Below are 22597 nucleotides of genomic sequence, written 5' to 3'. Positions count from 1 at the left end.
AGACATGAAAACCACCCATTGAAACTGATCAGCGGTAGATTCAGGACAAACAGAAGTCCAGCGGTTTGTGTAATTCATCACCATAAATGTGGTGACAGATTATCAGTGGCTTAGACATGCCTGACACTGGCTACCAGTTAAGGAAACTAAATGGAACCTCCAGCTTCAGATATGGCATATATTTTCTTATGGGAGTGGGGCTAGCAAGGAAATACAGTAGCAGTGCTGTTTTAGGAACTTTCACAGGGAAACCAAAATGCTTGTTTACAAAGCTATTGTACTAACAACCTTACTGTATGCTTGTGAAACATGAAGCACTTAAAAATGCCATCTCCAACTCCTTGAAAGATCCCATTAACCGTGTCTCTGAAAATTTTTACACATCACTTGGGAAGACAGACGAACTAATGCCAGTGTACTGGAAGAAGCAAAGATCACAGTGTCGAAGCAAGGATTCTTCAACATCAACTTCATTGGACTGGTCATGTTGTGCAGATGCCTGGTTATCGTCTTCCAAAGCAACTACTCTATTCCAAAGCTAAAAATGGAAAGTGTAATGCTGGTGGACAACAAAAGAGGCTCAAAGACTCTCTCAAGGCAAATCTAAAAAAAATTGTAGTATGGACACTGACAACTGAGAAACACTGGCCTGCGAGTGCTCCAGTTGGAGAACAGCCTTACAAAAGGTGTCATAGACTCTGAAGACGCTCAAACTCTGGACGAAAGGGAGAAATGTGCTAAGAGGAAGGCGCGCTTGGCAAACTCTCACCATGATCAACTCCTGCCCGGAAACCTATGTTCCCACTGTGGAAGGATGTGTGGATCCAGAATTGGCCTCCACAGTCACTTATGGATTAACTGTTAAGACTGTGTTCATGGAAAACAATCTTACTTGGCTACGAATGATCGCCAAAGAAGACAGTAGCAGTGCTGTTTTAGGGCACTGTTTATTATGGGATTGCTGAATACTTCAGGCTAACCACTGTGGGGAGCAGAATGCTATACCAAATAGACCTTTAACCTGACCAGGCTCTTCTGTTATGTCCTCAAGAGCTTTAAACCCTCCCAAATTATAGTCACTCTGGACCTCTACTAATTAGTATTTACCTCTAAAAACGATTACCCACACATTGGAACTCCTTGCCTATTAACATCAACCAGCTGCCTTCACTGAACTCTTTTCAGCACCTGCTAAAAACATTTTTTTATTTAGGCAAGCCTATTCAGACATGTCAGATGTCAACATTTGTTTTAATTTGGTTTGTTTTTAGCTTATTATTGATTTTAATTATTTGTTGGATGTTTAGATACTTATAAACTGATATTGTTGCTAATCTTTTTGTAATCTGATTGGATGTTTTACTACAATCAAGTGGTGCATAAATGTTGTGAAATGAATGACAATTATAATTATCTTGCCTCCCAAGAGAAACCCAGGGCAGCAAACACATAAAGGATAAAATACTGGTAAATAAAACACCTAAAAAGCATTCCAATACAGGTAGACTGGGGAAGATCTCTACTTAAAAGGCTTGTTGGAAGAGGGAAGTTTTCAGTAGGTAGGGCTCAAAAAGTCAGAGATGGCAGGGACACTGCTAAGTACTGAAGAAATAAAACAGGACTAGAGCCAACCTATTTGCAAATTTAGACTGACATCCTGAGTTATGGGGTAGTTACATGATTTCCTAGGACCTGTATGTTCAATAAGATTGAACATTCTATAAATCAAAGACAGTAAATTTCTGCCTGACAGCATTTCCCTCATTGCAGAGTGGGATCTGAAACCGAGCAGAACAGAAAACTTTCCAAAAACTCTATAGCGCAAATCCTTAAGTTTTTAAAGTAGCATGAAACAGAATTTACCACTACAGATCTACTTTCAAGTCATGTCTCAAGCTATTTAGTCTCTCTGGTTAACAAAGAGGCGATGCTTAGCAATATCAGCTCATTTTACTGCGAAAGTAGGTGGCTCTTAAAAGAGCCTTTGGTTTTCTTTTTGGGAAGCCCAATAATCAGTTCTCCGGGGAAGCTCACTTGGAGCTGGTGTACTTGGTGACGGCCTTGGTGCCCTCGGAGACGGCGTGCTTGGCCAGCTCTCCGGGCAGCAGGAGTCGGACGGCGGTCTGGATCTCCCGGGAGGTGATGGTGGAGCGCTTGTTGTAGTGCGCCAGGCGGGAAGCCTCGGCCGCGATGCGCTCGAAGATGTCGTTGACGAAGGAGTTCATGATGCTCATGGCCTTGGACGAGATGCCCGTGTCCGGGTGGACCTGCTTGAGCACCTTGTAGACGTAGATGGAGTAGCTCTCCTTGCGGCTCTTCTTGCGCTTCTTGTCGCCCTTCTTCTGCGTCTTGGTGATGGCCTTCTTGGAGCCCTTCTTCGCCGCGGGAGCGGATTTCGCTGGCTCAGGCATCTCCCAACTTTCTACCGACAGGACCGAAGGAAAAAAAGTCGAGTAACAGCCGAGCTGCGCGCCCTCCTATTTATAGGACGCTTATGCAAATGAGGTATCGAAAAGCTCTTGTCACAATTGGCTACACTCCTTGCTGACGCAAAAGAAAAAGAGAGGGGCGTGGGTCCGGAATTCTGCTCTGCGCGCCGGTGAGCTCTCATTGGCCAACCGTTTACCGCCGTCCTCTCTCATTGGCTGCATTTCAGAATTCCTTCTGCCGCTGGCATCCTACACGGTCATTGGGCATTGAGTTCCAGAGGCTGACCAATCAGAACGTGCAGTCTCAAAACCAGGGGAAAGTATATAAGGAGCGGAATCGGGCACAGTAGCTTCATTCAGCATCGGAGGAGTTTGTTTGTGTGCATACTTTCGACTTCATCGCCATGTCTGGACGCGGCAAGCAAGGAGGAAAAGCTCGGGCCAAGGCCAAGACTCGCTCTTCTCGTGCCGGGCTGCAGTTCCCCGTGGGTCGTGTGCACCGTCTTCTGCGCAAAGGGAACTACGCAGAGCGCGTCGGAGCCGGAGCGCCCGTCTACTTGGCTGCTGTGCTGGAGTACCTGACTGCTGAGATCCTGGAGTTGGCCGGCAACGCGGCCCGGGACAACAAGAAGACCAGGATCATCCCTCGCCACTTGCAGCTCGCCATCCGCAACGACGAGGAGCTGAACAAACTCCTGGGCAGAGTTACTATCGCTCAGGGAGGCGTCCTCCCCAACATCCAGGCTGTGCTGTTGCCCAAGAAAACCGAGAGCCACAAGGCCAAAGGAAAATAAAGCAAGAAGAAAGGTGCTAAAAAGTAAACAAGCCCAACCAACCCAAAGGCTCTTTTAAGAGCCACCTACAACTTCATAAAAAGAGCTGATTTTTCTCTTACTACTTGCCAGATGTAAAAGCCCATGCGAAGCCTTGAGGAAGAGTTAATAGTTTATAAAATTATGGTCCTTCCGTTCGCGAGTCTTTTGCTAGAAGGGTTTTACGGCCCTGATAGCAGGCTGCGGTATCTTCCCCGAACAATACATTAAATTTATATAAAGCTTATTGAGTTGGGTGGGTGTGAATTTTTTAAAAAACACACCACAGTAACACAAAGAGCTGTACTTTGGGGATCAATGTTTCCAGTAAGAAGGCAAGTTGAATATACTGTTACGGAAAGGGAGCTTTGTACATTACTGTAACAAGTAAACGCCACAACTGATACCCAAGTAACACTTTTGAATCTGATTCCAGTTTTCCGTTCGGCACAAAAGTTCTGATGTTATAATGTAGCAGAATCTTTTTTCCCCCGCTTTCAGGAGTACAGAATAAAGAAAAGGGAGCCGAAGCGGCAGGGACTTAATTGACTAGTATTTTAGCGCGGGAATTTTGAAAACAGTTTGGACCAATCGTAAAAAGCGCGGGACTTTTGAAAAAAGAATTTGGACCAATCACATCCAAGTACGGAAGCTTCCGTCAAAGAAATGCGGCAACCAGGAAATTCGTCTCTCTCTCCCCCCCTTCCCCTCTCAGGGAGTACCATAAAGGCTAATAAAGAGATTTTGGGATAACCTTTCGTGGACCTAACTATTTTTCTGTTAATGTCTGAACTTCTAGAATTTGCTCATCTTCTGCCTCTCCCGCAACATGAAGCTTGTCCCCAACATAAATCCTGGCTACGCCCATGATCATGGTCTTGCTGTCCACAGGATCCAAACAAAAAAAGGAGATTGCCTTCTACCTATTCGCCGTCAGCTTTTTAACACAATCTTTATGCGCAATTACCTGGGGGGAAGTCTCTTTGAATTCAGTGGGGCTTATTTCTGAGCAATCATGCATAGGATTGCTCTGTGAAAGTATTAAATAGGACAATAGAGTAATTTAAGTGCTTTCTTCCAAACTGCATTTACAGTGTAATCCAGAAGTAAAGCCTATTGAATTCAATAGATCTTACTCTTAGATTAGGATTGCAGCCTTATTTAGGGTCACAAATTGTGCGCTTTCTAAATATAGATAAGTGGTAGAAAAGTGAGTAAGATTACTCAATCGTACTCTGTTTTATGTTTGATTGGCAGCTTTTCTATCCTTTCAGATCGAAGCCGCCTAGCTATTACCAGGTGCCTTCTTAGCGCAGTAGGCAGCGCGTCAGTCTCATAATCTGAAGGTCCTGAGTTCGATCCTCAGAGAGGGCAAGTTTATTTTATGTCCTCCTGTGCTCTCTCAACAAAGAAAGCAGAACACCACGAACTTCCCCGGGTAGTTTTCAAATATCAGTTTAAAAATACCCTCCTGCCCGCAGTTTTGTAATCAAGAAGACACAACACAAGGAAAAGCAATTGGAAGCAGGAAACCTCAAACGCAGACACCCTTTTTGATCGTGTTCTAACACACAGACATTGGTCAGCGACTAGCTCACCCACCATACAACTCAATAATAACCATGGGTGCTGTGATCTCTTAAGTGGCTTTGCAAAACGCGCACCTCCAGTTTAAATAAAATAAAATCCAGAATGAGAGTCGTGCCCGGGATTGAAATAAAGAAAGAAATCCAACTGAAATATAATTTATGCGTAAACTGACTCTCTTCCGGAGTAACGCTATATAGATGGGTGATTCAAAGTAGCGCTTTCAGTAGCCCGGCTAGCTCAGTCGGTAGAGCATGAGACTCTTAATCTCAGGGTCGTGGGTTCGAGCCCCACGTTGGGCGCAGGATTTTTTTCTCTCTTATTCTTTCAACAAACCTTTTGTTTCTTCCAAAGCCAACAACATATATTTTTTTTTTTGCGTTGATCGTTGCTTCAGTTCATTGTACACTGTATCATCACGGTATCTTTAGAGCTGCCTATATAAAGGAACGTTAAGCTCTTTTGCAATTTCTTTTGAGCCAACTTCGCCAAATGTCCACTACACAAAAGCCCTTTTTGGGGGGAGGGGTGCTTTTTCATACACGGAAGAAATAATGCGAGAGCCAATCAGGTAACAGGAAGGAAAGGCAAGGAAAGTGCACAGCAAAGTGCTGTAAAAAAAATAAAAATGCCAGAAACTGTATTTGGGACTAGGGAAAAAATACTGAGCTAGCAGAGGATGGTTTCGATCCATCGACCTCTGGGTTATGGGCCCAGCACGCTTCCGCTGCGCCACTCTGCTGCACGAATGTCTAACCTTCATTAAGATTCCTAAAAACACTGCTCCCGTCTGTGCTTTACATTTTGATTGAGGCTTGAGAAACCTTTCTCGCGCTCGCCTTGCAAAGACTCCCTGCCTGCTAATTTTGCCTTGGAAGTGAAATGCTTCTGCAGCCACCCGTACAGCGGAAGGGGGGGGGGGGAAACCACACCATCCGGAGTTTTGTAGGCGCTATGCAACTCTGTATCCTAATGCCCCGCCTAGGAAAGAAACAAGCAAGGAAATCTATTGGGTCAAGGAAGGAATTACAATTCCTCGAGATCTCACTCCAACGTTTCCTCAATGAGCTCCAGGAGGCAAGGTGTCGGATCGCATAGGTTCTTTCGGCGTGAACCTAAACTCTGCTCCTGTTTTGAGATGATTTGGGGACACATTGAGACCCGCAGTAGTTTGGCTGCTTTCAGACGTGCGTGTTCCCGTGGAACATGCGTGAATACTTGAATGTGGGTTTCTTGCACTGCTCACTGATCACGCTGTATTGTTTTTAATATTCGGTTGGAAGCCGCTCAAAGTGGCTGGGGGAACCCAGATAGATGGGCGTGGTATAAATAATAATAATAATAACAATCATCATCATCATCACTGTATTGTTTTTAGAAGAATCCTGTCATTTGATTCCTGAGAGGGACTACACGATTATTACTACTTTTACTTACTTATTTACAAACCCTGTTGTAGCAGATCACAGATCCATTTGACCTAGAATCTGCCCCCAACCTGTGGGGAGCCAGATGGTCTTGTGAAATCCCACAAGCATGGCATCAAAGAAACGAACTTCTGCGCGCCTATAACTTTGGTTGCTAGGCAGCAGGTATTTAAAGAGATACAATTCCTCTGTACAGGGAAGTTCCATTGCACTATCAGAGCTAGCAAGAAGCGCTTTAGCAGGAAGGTCCTCGTAGCTCGCCGTGATCGTATAGTGGTTAGTACTCTGCGTTGTGGCCGCAGCAACCTCGGTTCGAATCCGAGTCACGGCAAATTGAGGGCTGGCTTCTTTTTTTTTGGAGCCAGTTTTGTATAAGTGTTAACATGGCACCCTAATAAGTTTATTTATTTAGCAATCAGTATATATCGTTATTTATTTAGCAATCAGTATATATGGGACGCAGGTGGCGCTGTGGGTTAAAGCCTCAGCGCCTAGGGCTTCCCGATCGAAAGGTCAGCGGTTCGAATCCCTGCGGCGGGGTGCGCTCCCGCTGCTCGGTCCCAGCGCCTGCCAACCTAGCAGTTCGAAAGCACCTCCGGGTGCAAGTAGATAAATAGGGACCGCTTACCAGCGGGAAGGTAAACGGCGTTTCCGTGTGCGGCTCTGGCTCTGGCTCTGGCCAGAGCAGCGATGTCACGCTGGCCACGTGACCCGGAAGTGTCTCCGGACAGCGCTGGCCCCTGGCCTCTTAAGTGAGATGGGCGCACAACCCCAGAGTCTGTCAAGACTGGCCCGTACGGGCAGGGGTACTTTACCTTTACCTTTTATATATAGTTCAACTGAAAGCAGAAAACATCATATGAAATTAAAAAACAAGATCGGGAATATTATTTAAAAATAGTAAGAAAAACCAGACATTCAATAAAATTTTCAAACTGTAGATAAAACCAACAGATTTTAATAGCAGATAGTTTCTTTTATTTTAGGTTTCTTTTATTTGGTGATAGCACTTTTTTTGTTGCTCATGGCAGTTATTTTTGGCTGCCCCCAAGGCATTTTAATCAATATTTTTGAGTATTTTAAAACACTCACACAAAACCACTGTACATAGTACAATTATTTCAATTTTCCCTTCCTTCTAGCCATGGAGCTTAATTCTTTTTTTTTTTAGCCAGACCTACATCACAGGGTTGTTGTGAGAAATAGGGAGAGGGAGAACCAGCTTGAGTTTGTTGGTGGCAGGGTGTGATAAAAACACAATAACTAGGATATTATTAGTGTGTGTGAATCAGTTTAGCTGGCCAGGAATTATTTACTTCCTACATTTGAAAGCACTTTTTATAAACACCAACTTTGCTTGGTTACCTATTTGAACACTGGCTGGCATATATTGATCTTTATGTGTAAACTAACATGGATGTTTCTCGTGTTGTTAGTGGGAGCCGAGCTGAGCTCTTCTTTCATTACAGAAGGCACAATTTTTGTGACGTGAACAATTCTTTTATTTATTTTCCCGATAAGAGTTATCCTTCAGGTTAAAGAGCAGTATCACTTTTCAGACAGGTAAAAATGGTAAATGCAATGGGAAGCAAGATCTGCTGCCATCCTTTGTTGCTATCCTTTATGCCATGGGTAGGCAAACTAAGGCCCAGGGGCCGGATCCGGCCCAATCGCCTTCTAAATCTGGCCCACGGATGGTCCAGGAATCAGCGTGTTTTTACATGAGTAAAATGTACCCCTTTATTTAAAATGCACCTCTGGGTTATTTGTGGGGCCTGCCTGGGGTTTTGACATGAAAAGAATGTGTGCTTTTATTTAAAATGCATCTCCGGATTATTTGTGGGGCATAGGAATTTGTTCATATTTTTTTCCAAAATATAGTCAGGCCCCCCCACAAGGTCTGAGGGACAGTGGACCAGCCCCCTGCTGAAGAAGTTTGCTGACTCCTGATTTATGTGCTCAGGAGTTGCCCAACAGTATTAAGGTTTCATTTGTATCTTTGGACTACAATCCCCATCAGTCCCAGCCACTAGACTGGCCAGGGATGATGGGAGTTGTAGTCCCAAAGACCCGGAAGTCAGCATTTTGCGCAACCTTTCTCAACCTGGGGTCGCCAGATGTTCTTGATCTACAACTCCCACCATCCCTGACCAGCAGTGCTAGCTAGGAATGATGGGAGTTGTAGTCCAACAACATCTAGGGAGCCAAGGTTGAGAGAGGCTGATTTTTGGGGGGGAGGTTGAATTAAAGCATTGTTACAAATAAGCTCCCCCGTCTTGTGGGACGAGCAGTTCCAGGGGCAATTCTAAAGGATTTATCCTCCATAGGATGAGAGAGCTCTGGAGTCTCTGAGATATTTGATTTACAGTGGTACCTCAGGTTAAGTACTTAATTCATTCTGGAGGTCCATTCTTAACCTGAAACTGTTCTTAACCTGAAGCACCACTTTAGCTAATGGGGCCTCCTGCTGCTGCCGCACCGCCGGAGCATGATTTCTGTTCTCATCCTGAAGCAAAGTTCTTAACCTGAAGCACTATTTCTGGGTTAGCGGAGTCTGTAACCTGAAGCGTATGTAACCTGAAGCATATGTAACCTGAGGTACCACTGTATTTGCAAATTTATGGGCAGATGGATTTTAAGCAGAGGGAGATACGCTCCTCTAAGCAGACGGCACAGTCTGCGTTGCATTAGCAGGAAGCAGCTTGGGCTTCCCACTGCAAGGCTGGGGCGCCGTTTCCAGCAGACGCTCGGCTTCCTCTTTGAATCTGTTGTAAACAAAAATTGCCCCTTTCCCTTATGGGGTCCTTACATAGGTTCCCTATTGGTAGGAGAAAATAACAGAGGCCAACCAGAGAAAACTGAGAAGCAAAGCAGCTAGTAAGTCTAATCTTTATTGATCTGTTGCAACAGGGTGCTTCCCCTCACCCACAGGAGAGGAGGAGGGACCCAGAAAAAATGGTGTGCAAGGCCTTATAAAGACATTTTAAATTGCCACCCTGTAGATCAAGACCACCCCCATACCTACATCACAGAAAAGGCGGTCTTAAAACAGAAATTTGAATGTTGTTTTTCTCCTGTCGTTTATCTCCTGTCTGGCAGGTTACTTGATTGGATTGCCTGGGTAGCCTGGCCAGTCTTTTGTAATGATAAAGACTTAGTTCCTGGGCCAGGTCACAGGCTCACACCCTATTCATATCTTAAATGTGCCCTTAAGATAGGATTTGTGAGGAAAGAGACAATGGGGAGGTTTCCCACTTTGACCTTGCAGAGAAAACATTTGCTCAGTTTAGGAATCAAAATGGTTCCAGGTCGGTCTTCCTGTGCTGCTCTATGTATGTGCTTGGTTGGTACACTTATGAACATTACCATATATCTAAGACCTCAAAATTCATATCACAAATCCAAATTGCAAACTCGCCATTTCTGGGCCGCCCCCCCCCCCAAACCACACATCGAGCAGTTCAGAGCAAGCGGTGGCGGGCTCCTCGAGTCTGCAGAGTGGTCCTATACTGCCAGCTTGTGGCCATAATAGAAAGCAGCAATGGTAAAGATAAAAGGGAATGGGTAGAGACGTGGTTCAGAGGGTTCGCTCCTTTGGATAAACTTTATTTTCATATTTGGAACTACAGCCGATTATAGTAAAGGATTTCCATTTTTAATGCACATGTGATCTTTATGTAGGGTTGTCATGTTTCAGAAGATGAAGATCTGGACACAAAAGCTGTTGAGGTTTCTTTTAGCAAAGTTGTTGAGCTTTCCCCCCCAAAAGCACACAATTTTTTTTGAAATTTGCCAAAAAAACCCCACTTCCGACCTTGGTTGCCATACCGCCGGGTTCTCGCAGACATTTTCACCGTTTTCCCAGTGAGGAATTGTACAACGCAGCTATGATAGCCTCCCATTAGATCCAGAATTTCCCGCACTTGGGTCTGCAGCTGTTTCTGGATTACAATTCCCATCATCCCTGACCACTGGTCCTGCCAGGTAGGGGTAATGGGAGTTGTAGTTGAAAAACAGCTGGAGACCCAAGTGTTATAAGAAAAAGCTGCTCTTTTTTTTCCCTTATGGGGTACCCAAGAGCCCATATAGAGTCCTCTTTTTAGGTTCTTTATTGGTAGGAGAAAATAACAGAGGCCAGCAAGGGAATATTGAGAAGTAAGGCAGCTAGTAAGCCTGATCTTTATTAAAGCTGTTGCAACAGGGTGCTCCCCCCCACGAACAGGCGGGGGGGGGGGAGAAGACCTCCAGCACAGACGTGCAAGCCCTTATATACACTTTTAAAATTGCCCACCTTCAAACTCCAGACGAACCCCAGAAACATCATACATACATCACAGAAGGGGTGTAGCCCAGGATCCACCCCCATACTCCATCCATCTATCTATCCATCCACCCATCCATCCATCCATCACAGAAGGGGTGGTCTAAAACAGAATCCTGAGTGTGTTGTTTATCTCCTGTTTGGCAGGTTACCTGATTACATTATCTGGATTTTGGCCACTCTTTTGTTATTAGAATTCCTGAATCTAGGTCACAGGCTCACACCCTGTTCATATCTTGAATGTGCCCTTAAGACAGGATCTGTGAAGACAGGATTTGTGAGGAAAGAGACAATGGGGAGGTTTCCCTCTTTGACCTTGCAGAGAAATATTTGAGGTCAATTTGTTCAGGACCTTTTCTGTGGGGTTTCAGACATGTGGTTTATATATACAGTTATGAACATTTATTTTTTAAATATATGACCTTAAAATTCTTATAACAAAAGCAGTGAGGGAAATGCACATGAAAGTGTAGCAGAACGCTGGCTTTTGACCTAACATGCTCTAACTTCCCTGCAAACTCACCACTCATTAAATAGCCACCGTCATCCAATCAAATCAGGCTGAATGCTCAGGTTGTCTGAAACTACCTCCATAATACAGTAGTGTCATGACAGGGCATGTGCAAACATTGTGACTGCCGATACAGCTGGGTTAGATCAGTGGCCCAGATCCCTGCAGGAAACCCACAAGCAAGACCCAGGCACAACAGCACTCTCCCCTCTTTCTGGAGGTTCCCAGAAAAGGGTATTCAGAAGCACTTCTGCCTCCTGAATGGTGCCCTCTGTCTAGATCAGGTATGGGGAATCTCTGGCTCGCCAGGTGTTGCGGAACTAGAACTCCCATCAGTTCTGGCCATCGGCCATGCTGGCTGGGGCTGATGGGAGCTGCAATTAAACATCTGGAGGGTCAAAGGTTTCCCACAGCTGCTCTAGATGTTTTGCACTACACATTCCACCACCCCTGAGAATCTTGCCATGCTGGCTGAGGTTTGTGGGAGTTGTAGTACGAAAATCTGGAGGGCACCATTTTGGGTACGCCTGTTTTAGACATCTTGCTGTCATGACTGCTCAACAATATTTGCAGATGTAAGTGCAGAGTATAAACAGAGGAGGTGTGATAGGAATTTTGAGGTCTTAGATATATGGTAATGTTCATAACCACACGTACATAGATCAGCACAGGAAGACCGACCTGAAGCCATTTTGATTCCTAAACTGAGCAAATGTTTTCTCTGCATGGTCAAAGTGGAAAAGCCTCCCCACTGTCTTGTCCTTCACAAATCCTCTCTTAAGGGTATGTCTGTTTGATTAGGGTGTGAGCCTGTGACCTGGCCCAGGAACTAAGTATTTATCATTACAAAAGATTGGCCAGGCTCCCCAGGCAATCCAATCAAGTAACCTGCCAGACAGGAGATAAAGAAGGACAGGAGAAAAACAACATTCAAATTTCTGTTTAGGCCGCCTTTTCTGTGATGTATGTATGATGTTTCTGGGGGTGGTCTTGATCTACAGGGTGGCAATTTCAAAAGTCTTTATAAGGCCTTGCACACCATTTTTTCTGGGTCCCTCCTCCTCTCCTGCGGGTGAGGGGAGCACCCTGTTGCAACAGATCAATAAAGATCAAGCTTACTAGCTGCTTTGCTTCTCAATATTCTCTGGTTGGCCTCTGTTGTTCTCTCCTACCAATAGGGAACCTATGTAGGACTCTATACGGGCTCTTGGATACCCCATAAGGGGAAAGGGCAATTTTTGTTTACAACAGAGGGAAATACACTCCGTTAAGCAGACAGCACAGGTCTGCCTTGTTTATTAAGGGAGTGGCTTGTGCATCCATCTGCAAGGCCGCAACACCATTTCAGGCGAATCCCAGGCTCCCTTCAACCTCAAACTGCAAACTCCCCGTTTCTCACATGGCCACTCATCTCATATGTCTCATCTCGGAGCAGCGGTGGAGCTTCCTTAAAGAGCGGTCCTGTACTGCCACCTGGTGGCAATAATAGAAAACAATGATTCAAATCAGCGCTTCTTGCCCTCCCTGCTCGCCCGTTTAAGAAGCCTTTGTAGGGGTTTGCTGAGTTTCTGTACTTTCTGGACAAATTGTGGTGGCAAGTCAACAGGTTTCCCATCCAAATCACCCCACATAAGCTCTTCAGTTAACTTGCACCCCTGCTCCAGATCAGTTCCTCTTGGATTCATACACACCCACTTAATTTTCCCAAACACCTGCCTCTAAATAAATCAGGTAAAGGTAAAGGGACTCCTGACCATTAGGTCCAGTCGTGGCCGACTCTGGGGCTGTGGCGCTCATCTCGCTTTATTGGCCAAAGGAGCCAGCGAACAGCTTCCGGATCATGTGGCCAGCATGACTAAGCCGCTTCTGGCGAACCAGAGCTATCACACGGAAATGCCGTTTACCTTCCTGCTGGAGCGGTACCTATTTATCTACTTGCACTTTGACATGCTTTCGAACTGCTGGGTTGGCAGGAGATAAATAAATTAATTTCCCCTTTAATCATGAATCTACCCAGACCCTGAGATCACCTTCTGAGGCCTTCCTTTGTGTGCCTCCGTGAGAAGTTTGGAGGGTGGCAACAGGAGAACGGGGGCTTCTCTGCAGTGGCTCCCTGTCTGTGGATTGCTCTCCCCAGGGAAGTTTGCCTGGCGCCTTCATTACACACCTTTAGGTGCCTGGCAAAAACGTTCCTTTTTAACCAGGCCTTTGGTTTTTACATCCTATGCCCTTTTAAAATGTGGTGGGTTTTTTTTTGAGGGGGGGGGGCTATTGGGTTGTTGTTTTTATTTTTATTAGGTATTTTGTGGTTTTATATCTTGATTTTATTCTGTGAACCGCCCTGAGACCTCCGTGTATAGGGCGGTATATAAATTCAATAAATAATAACAATAATAAGAATGAATCACCATATTTATTTCCCCAAACCACCTGTAGGCAACAAACTATTAAATTAATTCATTTCCCCCAAATTAATATATTCCCTACTTACTAAGATCACCCCTTTGTTTAATTTTATCTGAATTTTACCATCTGCCAAGAAACACCTGGGCCACTCAGAAAAACCCTACGGAGGGGGTGGGGAACTCATGGTTCCTCATCCCTGGCCTATAGGTTTATTCTGAGCAATACCCCCAATTGCGGTCTGCGCCTCCTACCATCCTGGTTAGAGATCATTACTTCTGTACACGGAGCACAATCATAGCAGCAAGACTTCTCCCCTTCCTTCTTCGCCTTGCTGTTACCTGGATGGCGGTTATCATTGCACACTGAAAGGGGCTGCACCTATGCACAATGCAAGAAGAGGAATGGTTCATCATCAGCTCAAGAACTGGCATTGTTGATTTCCATAGAAAAATAGAGACACACATACTGTAGCACCCAGCTTCTGAATTGACTTACACATGTTCAGTGCTTTGCTGTCCAGTCTCAGCTATGCTAAAATTATGGGTCTCTCTCTTGTTTTCTATGGGCAGTTGGCACTTCTACTCCAGAAGGTATTCTCCCCACAAAAAAATGGCATCAAAAGCAACTAGGAAGTCTCAAATCCAGAAAATGGATGTGTGACTCTACTTTTTTTTTAAAAAAAAAAAAACCCACACAAATCTCTTTTTTTTTTTAAATAAATTTTTTATTAATTTCCAAATTTTTTAACATAAACAAAAACAACATAAAAACAAACACAAAAAATCATATTTTCTTAACCTTATTTCCATAACCCTCTTTTCCCGGACTTCCCCATACCTTTCCCTTTTTGCATCCTTAATTTTAAACCATTATTCAGCAACCCTTCTTAACCAATTAAATGTAAATTCATTCTCCTTTTCAATTCCACCCTAAAATTAAACACAATTTGCCGATGCAATTCTACGTCTTCTTTTCCCTCAGCATTTTAGCACTCCTCAATTTTATAATAGTTCTTAAGATACATCTTAAATTTCTTCCAATCTTCTTCCACAGTCTCTTTCTCTTGGTCGCGGATTCTGCCGGTCATTTCTGCCAATCCCTGTGTTGTTCTCCTTGCAGTTCTTTCAGTATTAGTAAGTGGATCGTAACATTCATTGATTTTGTGCCTTGTTTGGAAACTGATGCATTGGACAATGGACACAAGCTTAGATTTTTTTTTTTTTGGTAAAGGCAGTAACAGAAATATTTATTATGAAGATAAATTTTAGGACCTGCACTCCAAATCTAAATCAGATTCAACAGTTAGCCCTAAGAGAAAATGTAAATAACGCCAGAAATGTATGGAGATATACTTAGTCTGGATAGGTTTACTACATAAGTCAATGTTTAGCAATAAAGCACAGAATATATCAGAACACCTTTCAGCATTCAGAGTTGAACTTTTTATCCCCCTGGCCACTAAAACAGCAACTATTTCATAACCACGAAACAAGAGAACAAAATCCCGAAATAGTATAATTCTATTGCACAGTTCCAATATATTTACACCTCTTTTATAGTTCTATGCAGATACCAAGAATGTAATAAAACCACAGACTCTTTTATCATTTATGTCTTTCTACGCATTAGATGTTCTTTGTTGTTCAGCTCAGGCCGCAACACAATAATGTAGCATTTGGGGAAAAAGATGCAGCCCAGCAAGCCAGCACTGGAAGCCAAGATGGAAAAGACTTCAACAGCCACCATATATTTTCCTCTTGTGCTCAGGTAAGTTGGGACAAAGGATACCCAAACACTGCAGAAGACCACCATGCTGAAGGTGATGAATTTGGCTTCATTGAAACTGTCAGGCAACTTCCTGGCTAGGAAGGCCACAATGAAGCTGACCATGGCAAGAAAGGCCATATAGCCCAAGACGCAATAGAACATCAGGACCAAGCCTTCATTACACTGCAGTACTATTTCTTCACTCATTGATTGCATGTCCAAATCAGGGAATGGAGGAGAGGTTGCCAGCCACAGAGTGCAGATCCCTACTTGAATTTTGGAGCAAAAGAGGACAACGGAATAAGCCAGTCTTTTATTCACCCATTTCCTGATCCTGGATCCTGGCTTGGTAGCCATGAATGCCAAAACAACCGATATGGTTTTGGCCAAGATGCTGGAGAGGGCCACAGAGAAGACGATGCCAAAACTGGTTTGCCGGAGAAGGCAGGTCGCCTTATTTGGTTTCCCAAGGAACAGTAAAGAGGAGAGAAAACACAAGAGGAGGGAGACAAGGAGAACATAGGTGAGACTTCTGTTGTTGGCTTTGACTATGGGAGTGTCCCGATGCTTAATGAAGATGCCAAAGACTAGAGCTGTGATCAGAGACAACAATAGTGCAGAGAATGTTGAAATGATGGCCAAAGTTTCATCAAAGGCTAAGAAGTTTGGAATCTTAGGAATGCATTGATTCTTGCCCTTGTTTGGATAGTGATCTTCTTGGCATACGAGACAAGTTTCCATTTCTGGACGGGAGAGGAAAGCAATGCATCACAATCCGAACCAGTTACAGCTATTCTTAAAAACATCTTTTATTAAGAGTCCACCTAGCCCATTATTTTTCTCCAGGGAACCTTTCAAAACTTCATGCCTAAAACATTTTAAACAGTTAAGTCGTGTTATCAAATTTGGACTTTTGTATGTGAAGGACATATGTTCTTTTTAATTCTTGTTTGCCTCGTTCTTTCCCCACCCCTTTATCCTCATGAATCATTATAGCCAAGTACGTTTCCGAGCACAATTCAAAGTGTTGGTGTTGACCTTTAAAGCCCTAAACGGCCTCGGCCCAATATGCCTGAAGGAGCATCTCCACCCCCATCGTTCTGCCTGGACGCTGAGGTCCAGCGCCGAGGGCCTTCTAGCGGTTCCCTCATTGTGAGAAGCAAAGCTACAGGGAACCAGGCAGAGGGCCTTCTCGGTAGTGGCCCCCACCCTGTGGAACGCCCTCCCATCAGTTGTCAAAGCAATAAACAACTACCTGACATTCAGAAGACATCTTAAGGCAGCCCTGTTCAGGGAAGTTTTTAATGTGTGACATTTTAGTGTATTTTTGGTCTCTGTGGAAGCCACCCAGAGTGGCTGGGGAAGCCCAGCCAGATGGGCGGGGTACAAATAAATTATTATTATTATTATTATTATTATTATTATTATTATTATTATTATTTGAGAGCCAAGACTTTTCAGCTTCTCTCAGTAAGCCTTGTTCTTAAAGGAGAATCACAATTTCTATTTCATCTCAAGTTAGTAGAACTTGATGGCAGAATGTAGTAACTTCATTTCTTAAAAAAAACATATTCTTCAAACTGGTTGAAACTTAAAATTGTATACATATTATTTATAACCAATGGAAAAAAATGCGTAATGCCATCATTAATTCATTGCCCCGCTTTAATGAGAACAAAATTGCAAAAGAGCTTCTCAGAGATTACTGCAATGCATTGTACTGTTTGATATATCTTAACATGGCATGGCTTACCCTTCTCGTTTGAGACCATCCCATCTGGACATGGAACGCAATCATAGCAGCAAAATTTAACTCCTTCCTTCTTTTTCTTTCCATAACCAGGATGGCAGATGTCATTACATTCTGAAAGCGGTGGCACCTATTCAAATATATTTGAAGAGTTTAATATTCAGAGAACATCTTGGAGCATTCATCTTACATCAGATAATCTACTAGTAAATCAGAACACTAATCGTACAAAATATATTCTTCCTAATTGCACAGGTAGCACATTCAGGGTGACAATCACCTGCTGTACTGAACATCATCCAAACGGTAGAAGATTAGAATGTTAATACTTAGAATAACCAAGTAGGTGAGAATTCAATCTAATGCCAGGAAGCAGAAATTTTTATCTGTTTTAGTATTTTGACTTTGGTATGTTTTAAAGTAGTTACGTTTCCCCCCTAGATTTTCTTGTTTGATCTTCTTGTAAAGCACTTTGAGGTATTTTTAACAATCAAGGGGTTTGTTTATGAAGCAAACAAACAAACCAGCCAGCAAGTCAGCCCCAGGGATTTCACAGAAGAGAATGATGAACAACATCCTCTGACATTAATTGAGTTCTTGTTAGAGATGTTTTTTTCTGGATGGTGCACTTTTAATATTGTTGTCATTTGTATATTTACTGGTAGAACTTTCAGTACTTCTTAAAGGACAATATCTTCTGCCAGGTGGCTTACAAACATATCTTCAAATGAATGTTGGTACAGTGGTACCTCAGGTTACATACGCTTCAGTTTACATACGCTTCAGCTTACAGACTCCGCTAACCCAGAAATAGTACCTCAGGTTAAGAACTTTGCTTCAGGATAAGAACAGAAATCGTGCTCCGGCGGCGCAGTGGCTGCAGGAGGCCCCATTAGCTAAAGTGGTGCTTCAGGTTAAGAACAGTTTCAGGTTAAGTACGAACCTCCGGAACGAATTAAGTACTTAACCCGAGGTACCACTGTATTGGAGAGACTGTGCAGTTATTTCCTCACCTGAGTCAAGGCTCTTTGCCATTTGATTCTGCCCTCATCAATGGTGAGTTTTTCCCCAGGAGGTGCCTGAGGATCCAGCCTTCCCACTTTGACCCTGATGTAGGATTGATTTGGGAAAGTGACCAAGTTGGTAATATCAAATTCAGCTACTAATTCTCCATGTTCATTAAATATAATTTCATCTCCAGCATTGTTGTTGAATGAGATCCTCTGCAGGAATGAATGGAGCTAGGTGGAGAGATATTAAAAATGTATATAAAGTGCCGTGATATTCTTATTAAGATTGCTCCATAGCTTTCCTGGATGCCTTTAAGCTCTTTTCCTTTAGGAGGGAACACGCGTCCACTAGAACCAAACATTCTGCACTATTTACAACAGTTTGGCAAGTAGGAGGAGCTAACATGAGCTAACTGTACAGGCATGAGAAACCACTTTTTTTTTTTTTACTATTTTAAGTGCTGCCTCTCTCAGGAGGAAGAGACTGATTGTGCTATTTAACAGCTAATTTAGCAAAGTTTATTTTGTTAAGTACTCGCATCTAAAAATATTTATTTACTGCCAGCTCACATAAAACATCAAAGCAGTGCACAGCATAAGATACCATCAATACTATACAAAACCCCACAAAATGACTGGTTCATCTAAAACTGAATGTGTCCCCCCCTCACTGCTTTACTGTCTATATTTTATCTTCTTCAATTGCTTTTTTACTTTTTATATAAAGAGTATATTCGTACTCATATATTCATATATATATATATATATATATATATATATATATATATATATATATGAATGACGCGGGTGGTGCAGTGGGTTAAACCACAGAGCGTAGGACTTGCCGATCAGAAGGTCGGCAGTTCGAATCCCCATGACGGGGTGAGCTCCCGTTGCTCAGTCCCTGCTCCTGCCAACCTAGGAGTTCAAAAGCACGTCAAAGTGCAAGTAGATAAATAGGTACCGCTCCGGTGGGAAGGTAAACGGCGTTTCCGTGCGCTGCTCTGGTTCACCAGAAGTGGCTTAGTCATGCTGGCCACATGACCCGGAAGCTGTACGCCGGCTCCCTCGACCAATAAAGCGAGATGAGCGCCACGACCCCAGAGTTGGTCACGACTGGACCTAATGGTCAGGGGTCCCTTTACCTTTACACACACACATACACACATCTGAATGAAATGGTAAGAAAAGAAAATTATAAGAAAAAGAAAAGCAAACAACTGAATAGGCCAGTTGCCATAACAGAATGCTTTACAAAATTAACCATTGCCCTGCTAAATTCCAGAACGTGGCCAGTTTTTCTAGAGGAAAAGAACACTACCTGCCAAGGTTTCACGTTTTGAGGAGACAGCATATCCGCAAGCACCCTTCTTCTGTGGTTGGATTCAGCTGACTGCATAGCATGCAAAGCATGTGCCAAAGCGTAGACGGCATTATAGATACTGTAGCTGTGGCCAGTCATGCTCATCTCAAAATATGGAGAAGGGATGCTCTCCAGCATCTCCTCTCCAGTACACACTTCATCAGTGTTCATTGTCTCTGTGGAGTTTAAAACTGAACAAGTGAATGCCTGTTGCCAGAAACTATTTATAAAACCATCTCCATCTGCCCAACCAGGATTTACATCTTGAATAAAATTTTGGAAGTCTGGAAGCTCCTTTGAGTGAATTGTGAAAGAGATAGCACCGTGGAATATTTGTATATCAGTCCCAAGAGTTTTCTGAATGCTGTGTAATGCAAAATCAATTTGGGCTGTTGTAATCCATACTTTTACTTCAGCGGACTTCTTATATTGAGGAAATAGCCACTGCAACATCTTCAATGCCTTTATAGTACTTGCCAACCATAAAACCGTCCCAGTTTTTCCATATATAACAATTGCTTTGGCTTTGCTTGTCAAGAAAGCTGATGATAAAATTTTTGTATCTTTCATCAAATCAAATACGTCACCAGTGAAACGCAGATTGTTTACAACTCTTTCTGTGAATGCTGAACAGATCCCATTCTCGAAAAACATTGGCTCTATGATCTGCAAGAAATGTTCTCCACCTTCATTATTCATAGTGACAAGCCCAACCCATTTCCATCTGAAATGCAGAAGTAGTTGAATAATTCCCTGGTACTGAAGGGCTTCATTGGGGACCATGCGGTAAAAGGATGGGAACTTAATTAGATTATTTGCTTGTGATTCAAATGAACCATATGAAATCTGAAAAAAAGGCAAACATGTAAGAATGGGAACAAGAGTGTGGATCACATTGCCATTTAACTGAATATTTTTTCACAGTGAAATTGTATATACTCCACAATTTTTTTGAGAGCAATGCCCCCTCTGCTTGCACACAAATACACAAACACATATAGTCTTGCTCAACTGTTTCTGTATATATTGATTCCTATTACATTCATGTAGTTTTTAATTTATTATTTTTGTTTATATTACTGTTTCACCATAAGGAGCCCAGGATAACGCACAATGAAATGTCAGTAAAATATAAAAACACCATAGCATTTACAGTAAATATTAAAACATCTAAAACCATCAAAAGCAGAGGTCAGCAACCTCTTTCAGTAGGGGGCCGTCCACTGTCCATCAGATATTATGGGGGAGCCGCAAAATATTTTGAAAAAAAATAATGAACGAATTCCTGTGCCCCACAAATAACCCAGAGATGCATTTTAAATAAAAGCACACATTCTACTCATGTAAAAACACCAGGCAGACCCCACAAATAACCCAGAGATGCATGTTAAATAAAAGGACACATTCTAATCATGTAAAAACACGCTGATTCCCGGATCATCCGTGGGCCTGATTGAGAAGGCGATTGAATACAGTTTAAAATGCAGCTTAAAATACAGTTTTGTTTTAGTGGTAGCCTATAGATCAAAGTCATAAGGGGAGAAAACGTCAAATATTCACTGAGGCCAACTATCCATGCTGGTCCTACATGGGCCAGCAAACAGGGCCGAGGGAAAATTTATATACAAATCCCATATAAGGGGTTCCATTGAAAATGTTAAAAAATGAGAGGGTGGGGGTTAGACTGAGTCCAGCCCAAAGGCCAGGCGGAACAGCTCCGTCTTGCAAGCCCTGTGGAAAGATGTCAAATCCTGCAGGGCCCTGATCTCCTGTGGTAGGGTGTTCCACCAGGCCGGGGCCAGAGCTGAAAATGCCCTGGCCCTGGTTGAGGCCAATCTAACCTCCTTGGGGCTCGGGACTTCCAAAGTGTTGTTATTTATGAACCTTAAGGTCCTCCGCGGGGCATACCAGGAGAGGCGGTCAGTCTCTCCTAGCAGTCCCATTTAGCAATGTGTCACCTTCAGAATAATCTTTCAGCAAATATTCTTGAGATCCTCACCCTTTTCATACACATCGTTGGGTACCCATATTATAGTCCCCAATCATTTCCCATATATTTCAGCTCCTTTTGCTTTTCCCCAGTGCATCGTTCCATATTTATGAATCAACAAATTCCTGCTGGAAAGAAAGAAGAAGAATGGATTACAGTGCCAAGTCTCTCTGTCTCTGATGCTCAGGTCCTACCTGTGGAATCTTGTACAGACTCAAAATGTCTGCCATGCATGAAGTGGTATCAGAACTCAGTCCCCCGATGACTCCTATTACATTTTTCTGGATGCCACATTGGTAGTTGGGGACAAAGTGATTTGCATTAAAGAGCAGGTCCAGAGTGGCCCTGTACGTCATCCTTGAATCAGTATAGCTGTCATAGATGTGGAACCCAAGAGTGACATTGGGCAGGATCCTGGGATTCTCGTTGATCTCGTCAACAGCAAACACCAAGGCCAAGATGTGCTGGTATAATTTTGTCAGCATTCTGCAAATAAAACGACTTGCTATTTGATGGGAAGATAAGACAAAGTAACATTGTTGTCTCCATTTATACACCACCCACAACTAAGTCACACATCCATCTGTGTTGTAATTGAGGTGATGCAAAGCATATTTCAGGCTGATTGCTAAAAGGCAGACTTGTAGTAAAATAGCTGTGATTCCTTGTATTTTTTGTTTTTTGTTTTATTGGAATTTTCTTTACAACATAACATAAACCCCCACCCCCAATACACAAATTCAGCCTCATTAAACGTGAGTATAACATACAATGAACATAACATAAAAGGTAAAGGTAAAGGTACCCCTGCCCGTACGGGCCAGTCTTGCCAGACTCTGGGGTTGGTGCGCCCATCTCACTCAAGAGGCCGGGGGCCAGCGCTGTCCGGAGACACTTCCGGGTCACGTGGCCAGCGTGACATCGCTGCTCTGGCCAGAGCCAGAGCCGCACACGGAAACGCCGTTTACCTTCCCGCTAGTAAGCGGTCCCTATTTATCTACTTGCACCCGGAGGTGCTTTCGAACTGCTAGGTTGGCAGGCGCTGGGACCGAACGACGGGAGCGCACCCCGCCGCAGGGATTCGAACCGCCGACCTTTCGATCGGCAAGCCCTAGGCGCTGAGGCTTTTACCCACAGCGCCACCTGCGTTCCCGAACATAACATACAACAATACAAACAACCAAATAAAAGAATTCCTTTATCCTGTATCTGGCCTCCTTACTT

General features: G+C 43.5%; 2 protein-coding genes and 1 pseudogene across 3 annotated transcripts; 1 reads left to right on the top strand and 2 right to left on the bottom strand.

The window, feature by feature from the left end:
* Positions 1-1931: 1931 nt before the first annotated feature.
* Positions 1932-2495, bottom strand: LOC307201414 (histone H2B 1/2/3/4/6 pseudogene; annotated as a pseudogene). Its single transcript has one exon. The product of its transcript is annotated as a histone H2B 1/2/3/4/6 pseudogene (transcript).
* Positions 2496-2637: 142 nt separating this feature from the next.
* Positions 2638-3323, top strand: LOC307201413 (histone H2A type 1-E). The gene has a single exon (XM_079950594.1). It carries the CDS (start codon positions 2834-2836, stop codon positions 3221-3223), a length of 390 nt encoding a protein of 129 aa, XP_079806720.1. The 5' UTR covers positions 2638-2833; the 3' UTR covers positions 3224-3323.
* Positions 3324-16114: 12791 nt separating this feature from the next.
* On the bottom strand, positions 16115-21989 carry LOC307201652 (vomeronasal type-2 receptor 26-like; the record flags this gene model as incomplete). The annotated part of the gene is made up of 5 exons (XM_079950949.1): positions 21568-21989; positions 19342-20229; positions 18024-18251; positions 17014-17140; positions 16115-16128 (listed from the first exon to the last, which is right to left on the bottom strand). The coding sequence occupies exons 1-5, from the start codon at positions 21856-21858 to the stop codon at positions 16115-16117; spliced, it is 1548 nt and encodes a 515-aa protein (XP_079807075.1). The 5' UTR covers positions 21859-21989.
* Positions 21990-22597: the final 608 nt, after the last annotated feature.

The sequence above is a fragment of the Podarcis cretensis genome (assembly GCF_951804945.1).
Source record: "Podarcis cretensis genome assembly, chromosome: 13".
In the NCBI taxonomy this organism is placed as follows: domain Eukaryota; kingdom Metazoa; phylum Chordata; class Lepidosauria; order Squamata; family Lacertidae; genus Podarcis; species Podarcis cretensis.
Note: the sequence above shows the minus strand (reverse complement) of the source record. Positions and strands in the feature narration are given on the sequence as shown.